We start from the raw sequence: 6,357 nt of genomic DNA on the forward strand, positions 1-6,357 counted from the left end.
CTTTTTTTGTGATGTTAATAGCAATGCCTATATCCATTGATACATGATGGACTGAAAAATGATAATATCTGAGTTCTAATATAGTTCTCCTCTGTTTCTTATCTGAAACTCTTATCCAGAAAAAGAAATTTCTCATTATTTGGTTATCCTGAAGTAGAGATCATATAAGAAAAACAGAAAAATGCTTGATTTTCCCCTCCTTTATTTACTGGTTTAAATAATAAGTTGGCTCCCTAGCATCCTCCCAAAGTGAATAATGATTCTTTGTTTCATATTGTTTAAAAGGACTGACAATAACAAAGGGTTGTTGTGGGTATGGAGCAACTAGAGGTTATACACTGCTAGGGGGGATATAAAGTGTTATAACTACTTTGAAAGTCTGTCTTATGGTATCTTCTAAGGCCTATATATGGCCCACCTAAACCATTCTATATAGGCAACAGAAATGAGTGCTATATCCACCAAAAGATATGTATAAAAATGTTCATAGCAGCACTATTCTTAACAGCCTCAGACTGGAAACAACTAAACTGTTTATCAACAGTAGAATGGGTAGACAAATGGAGGTATAATCAGGAAGTGGAATAATACATATCAAAGAAGAAAAGAACAAGAGATTGCCATACACAGAAACATGGATGAACCTCACAGATGTAATGTTGAGTGAAAGAAGCCATACACAGAAAAGTATATACTGTATGATTCCATGTATATGGAACTCAAGAATAGACAAAACTAATTTATAGTGATAAAGGTCAGAATAGTGGTTATCTTTGGGGGATACTGTCTAGAAGGGAGTGTGAGGGTTTTGGGGAAGATGTTGGGGAAATGTTCTTGTAGATACTAGAACTTACTATATGTATCAATGTTATGCTTCAACAAAAAGATTTTTTAAGACAAAATAAGAATATATATCTGTATTGCTTATATGCCTAAAGACATTCTGGAAGAAAACACCAGAAACTAATAACAGTGGTTTCCTGGTGATGGGATGGATGCTGGTGTGGAAACTGGACAGAATGGGTCAGGGCTGTGTGGGAGATGTTTTTCCCATGTAACCTCTCTCTTTTTTTAAATTGATATAGTTGACATAACATTATATTAGGTTCAGGTGTACAACATAATGATTCAATATTTGTATATACTGAGAAATGATCATCACAATAATTCTAGTTAACATCCATCACCATATATAGTTACACATTTTTTTCTCATGATGGGAAATAACCTTTCTATATTTAAAATGTTTTGAGTTGTATGAATATATTATTATCTAAAAGTTGGTTATCTTGGGACTTCCCTGGTGGTCCAGTGGCTAAGACTCCGCGCTCCCAATGCAGGGGGCCCGGGTTCGATCCCTGGTCAGGGAACTAGATCCTACACGCACGCCTCAACTAAAAGATCCCATGTGCCGCAACTAAAGATCCGCATACCGCAAGGAAGATCCTGCACACAGCAACGAAGATCCCATGTGCCGCAACTAGGACCCAGTGCAGCCAAATAAATAAATAAATATTTTAAAAAGTAATAATTATAAAAAAAAATTTTTTTAAGTTGGTTATCTAGTAGAATCCTGTTTCCAAATGGATCCATCTCATTTTTGTCACACAGGCATCTATTGTTTGTTTCCCAGCCTTTTGCTCTTTTCCCAACAATCATGAAATATGACATATGGAAAAATTATTGGGAAAACTGACTTTTTTTTTTTTTTAAGCTTTGGATTTATTTATTTATTTATTTATTTATTTATTTATTTATTTATTTATTTATTTATTTATTTATGTCTGTGTTAGGTCTTCGTTTCTGTGCGAGGGCTTTCTCTAGTTGTGGCAAGTGGGGGCCACTCTTCATCGCGGTGCGCGGGCCTCTCATTATCGCGGCCTCTCTTGTTGCGGAGCACAGGCTCCAGACGCGCAGGCTCAGTAATTGTGGCTCACGGGCCTAGTTGCTCCGCGGCATGTGGGATCTTCCCAGACCAGGGCTCAAACCCGTGTGCCCTGCATTGGCAGGCAGATTCTCAACCACTACGCCACCAGGGAAGCCCAAAAAACTGACATTTTTGCTTTGAATGTTTACTAAAAGTCCTAAACATTGAAAGCTCAAATATTCTATAAAAGCAGCATATTCAAATGTCAAATTGTTATAGATATGTTAATTATAGGAAATATTATATGTCTCACCCACTCTCGCTTTTGATACCCTGCAAGTACTGACTGAATTTGCCCCATTCGTCCTTGATAATAAATAAAATTAGCTGGAGTAGAACAATACTGACTACAAAATCTTTTCATTCTTTGTGATAAATGATTCCTCCCAAGACAGGACTTGTCTTGGTCAAAGTGCCAATACCCAATTGTAGACATCTTTAGAGCATGTGTGCCCTAGAGAGCAAACAAGTCTCAGTCTTCTAAACAACCCTCTCCCCTACTGACAGTGATACAATGAACTTGAAGGGTCCCATAGCAAAAGGGATACTGAGGACAGAGCCAGATAGAATGAGAGAAAAGTACAAGATAATTTCACAGTTGGTTCCACCAAGTAGAAATAACCAGTGTGAAAGTGATAAGTTATAAAGATGGGGAAATTAGCCTAATCCATTTGCCAAAAACAAACAAAAAACCCAAAACTCCCAGCAACTTCTCTTGTCACATAGTTAATTAAAACTTGAACAAAAATTAGTCTTAGTGTATTACTCCCTCGAACAAACATCATGATCCCTTTACAGATCTTCAATGGCATACTTTCCTTTGTTTTTCTTGAGAAACACCGTGACTCCCCTTCTTTTCAAGTATTTATTAGACCTCTTTTCAAATGTATTTGATCAGAATCCTCTTTTCAAATAGTCTCTTTGAATTTTGATTACTTTTAATAAGGTCCACCTTCCCCACCCCTGCTGGACATCAGACATTTAATCTTCCCTGAGTGTCAAGAGACCCCTCTGCCCTTGCTCCCAAGACAAATCTTGAAAGGGGTTTGGGGTCTACTCAGATGTAGAATAAAGCCTGTAATTTTGATGTGTTAGGAAATGGGGTTTGGGATTTTTTTACCTCTTATAATTCCATGGGTTGGCTTAGATCAACTGGGTGCTTGGGATCTGTTCCACTTGGTGTTGGCTGATGCTACGGTCTGAATGTTTGTGTCCCACCAGAATTCATGTTAAAATTCTAACCCCCAAGGTTATTAGGAAGTGAGGCCTTTGGGTGATTAAGTGCTAAGGCTAGAAGTAGAATGATCGGGTGTAGAGAATGCGTTAGGATGTGCAGGATGGGGGTGCTGCTAACCCCCTGCCATAGAGTGGGCTGTTTTCTTAAAACTATGCCTATAGCCTGGCTATGCTGTTCACCAAACATCTATGTAAATAAAGGAAAAATATAAATGTAGACAAAGAGGAAGAAGACAATTTAAAATGTTCGAATAAATCAACAATAGAAGGATAGAAGATGTGGGATTAAGAATAAGTGTCTTGGGGGCTTCCCTGGTGGCACAGTGGTTAAGAATCCACCTGCCAATGCAGGAGACATGGGTTTGATCCCTGGCCCGGGAAGATCCCACATGCTGCGAAGCAACTAAGCCTGTGCGCCACAGCTACTGAGCCTGCACTCTAGAGCCCGCGAGCCACAACTACTGACGCCCACGCGCCTAGAGCCCGTGCTCTGCAACAAGAGAAGCCACCGCAATGAGAAGCATGCATACCACAATGAAGAGTAGGCCCCGCTTGCCGCAACTAGAAAAAGCCCACGCACAGCAACGAAGACCCAATGCAGCCAAAAGTAAATAAATAAAATAAATAAAATTTAAAAAAAGGAATAAGTGTCTTGGGATTCCCTGGTGGTGCAGTGGTTAAGAATCCGCCTGCCAATGCAGGGGACACGGGTTTGATCCCTGGTCCAGGAAAATCCCACATGCTGAGGAGCAACTAAGCCCATGTGCCACAACTACTGAGCCTGTGCTCCAGAGCCTGCGAGCCACAACTACTGAAGCCTGAGCACCTAGAGCCCATGCTCGGCAACAGGAAAAGCCACCGTGATGAGAAGCCCACGCACTGCAATGAAGAGTAGTCCCCACTCGCTGCAACTAGAGAAAGCCCACGCACAGCAACGAAGACCCAATGCATCCAAAAATAAATAAAATTTAAAAAAAAAGGATGTGTCTTACTTCAGAGAAAATTTGGAATTAAAAAAATATATGTTCAAATTCCAGTAGTGGGTCATCCTACAATGTATCTGACCTGTTGTCCTCAAAACAGTCAAGGTCATCAGAAACAAGGAAGGTCTGAGAAACTTTAATAGCAGAGAGGGGTCTAAGGAGACATGACAACTAATTATAATGTAGCATCCTGGACCAGAAAAAGACATTAGACAAAAACTAAGGAAATCTGAAACAACTATGGACTATAGTTATTAATAATGTGTTGATGTTGGTTCATTAATTATAACAAATGTACCACACTAATGTAATATGTTTGTAATAGGGGAAACTGGGTATGAGGTATATGAGAACTCTGTACTATCCTCTCAATTTTTCTGTAAATTTTTAAATGTTCTAAAAAATAAAGTCGACTAAAAAAAAGTTTTTTTTTTTTTCCTTTTTTTACCCAGCAGTAACCAAAATCTTATACAGAGAGGAAGTATTAGGTAATCAGTGATGTACCATGATCATTTTTACCTTGAGATTGAAAAGGTAACAGAAAAGTTGAAAGTGTTTGATTAATGAAGTTTAAGCAAGTTTCTAAAAAACTAAATTGCTCAAATGGCAGATTTGTGAATCTGGGGTTTCTTTTAATTCAAATAGGGTAATAAAGGCTCATGATCAAGAAAGACTTTGACATCTACAAGAGAGACTAACTTCTAGACTTAAGAAAATTGCTCTGGGCAGCCACCGCGGGCTCCAGCCTTGCTGCGGGGGGTTATGCTACGTCTGGCCCGCGGGGCCCTAGCTTGCGTTGGGAGCCAAATCCTAGAGGGGGACAACATGCCAACTGCCAAGAAACTAGCTAACATTGGCTACAAGACCTTCTCCACCTCCATGATGCTTCTCACTGTGTATGGGGACTACCTCTGCAGTGCCCGAGCCTACCACTATTTCCAGCTGCCCAGCTCCCAGTGCCAAGCTGCAGAAGAACAGAACACCTCAGGAGTCTTGTAGAAATGGGGGGCATTTTTCCTTGAGCAGAGACGCCTGAGGCATGCTGTGGAAGGAACTCACTTGCAGTCATTTTTGAGTCAAGAGGACCAGGGCTTTAATGGTTTTCGAATCCTGCTGGGAAAATGTGCCCATGTTTTCTCTGGTACAGCCAGTTTGGAGAGGCTATCGAATCATAACAGGAATGGGAGGGTGAGGCACACTTACAGACATTAAATATTTTGCCAAAAAAGAAAAGAAGAAGAAAATTGCTTCGAATCAGAAAGAGTGCATTTATGGGAAATAGTGCTTATTTGTGAAATATGTTTCTTAAAATTCAAGTCACATCATCGATGCATGTTTTTTTCTAATTTTTTTCTTCCCCAAAGCAAAAAAAAAAAAAATAAAGCAAGAATAAGTGTTGGGTTCTTCAGATGATTGTGATTTATTATCCCCTTTTGTTATCCCCCTTTGTATAAGTTAATGAGACAAATTATAATGAAATCAAAGTGTTTTTTTAACAGTTTCTAAACCTAAAGCAGAATATTACTTTTGCCTTAACAAAGGTTGAGAGGAGACTAAATCTAAGAAACTAGAAATAAGATTAAAAAAAGGGGGGGGGAGGAATAAATAGAAGTTAAAAATAATGGATCAATATGTGAGATATTTGGAGCCAAAAAGCAATGACACAAAATGGATGAGATTTAAAATAAAAGAGCCAGAAGCCAATAAGCTTTTGAAAATAAATGAAAAGATTAATATTTAATAAAAGTAAAGATTTAATAGTATCAGAGTTGTGCTCACATATTTATGTACAAATATGCCCATCAATGCTATGTATAAAAGCAGTAGGTTGTCCAACAATAAGAAAATAATTGCAGTGCTTACATAAAAAGGAAAAATGTATAAGTATTAAAAGTCATCTTTTTGAAGATTATTGAAAGACATTGCAAAATGTTCATAATAAAAATGATATTAAGTTTAACAAAATGTACATACACTGGTTCCAATTTTTTAAATTATAAAATAGATATGTGTTTTCTCAAAATGCTAAACACAGAGTTACCATATGACTCAGCAATTTCACACCTAGGTATTTACCCAAGAGAAATGAAAACATATGTCTATGCAAAAACTTATACATGAATGTTCACAGCAGTATTATTCATAATAGCCAGAGTGGAAACAATGCAAATGTCCATCAACTGATGAATGGATAAACAAAATTTGATATAT

General features: G+C 38.1%; 1 protein-coding gene across 1 annotated transcript; it reads left to right on the forward strand.

Moving 5' to 3' along the window:
- Window positions 1-4,908: 4,908 nt before the first annotated feature.
- LOC133074609 (cytochrome c oxidase assembly protein COX14-like) lies at window positions 4,909-5,145 on the forward strand. Its single transcript, XM_061168525.1, has one exon. It carries the CDS (start codon window positions 4,909-4,911, stop codon window positions 5,143-5,145), a length of 237 nt encoding a protein of 78 aa, XP_061024508.1.
- The last annotated feature ends 1,212 nt before the right edge of the window (window positions 5,146-6,357 follow it).

The sequence above is a fragment of the Eubalaena glacialis genome, chromosome 14 (genome assembly GCF_028564815.1).
Source record: "Eubalaena glacialis isolate mEubGla1 chromosome 14, mEubGla1.1.hap2.+ XY, whole genome shotgun sequence".
NCBI lineage: Eukaryota > Metazoa > Chordata > Mammalia > Artiodactyla > Balaenidae > Eubalaena > Eubalaena glacialis.

Bases quoted from the DNA above. Each gene is read 5' to 3' on its own strand.
- LOC133074609 (XM_061168525.1), top strand. From the start codon at position 4,909: ATGCTACGTCTGGCCCGCGGGGCCCTAGCTTGCGTTGGGAGCCAAATC.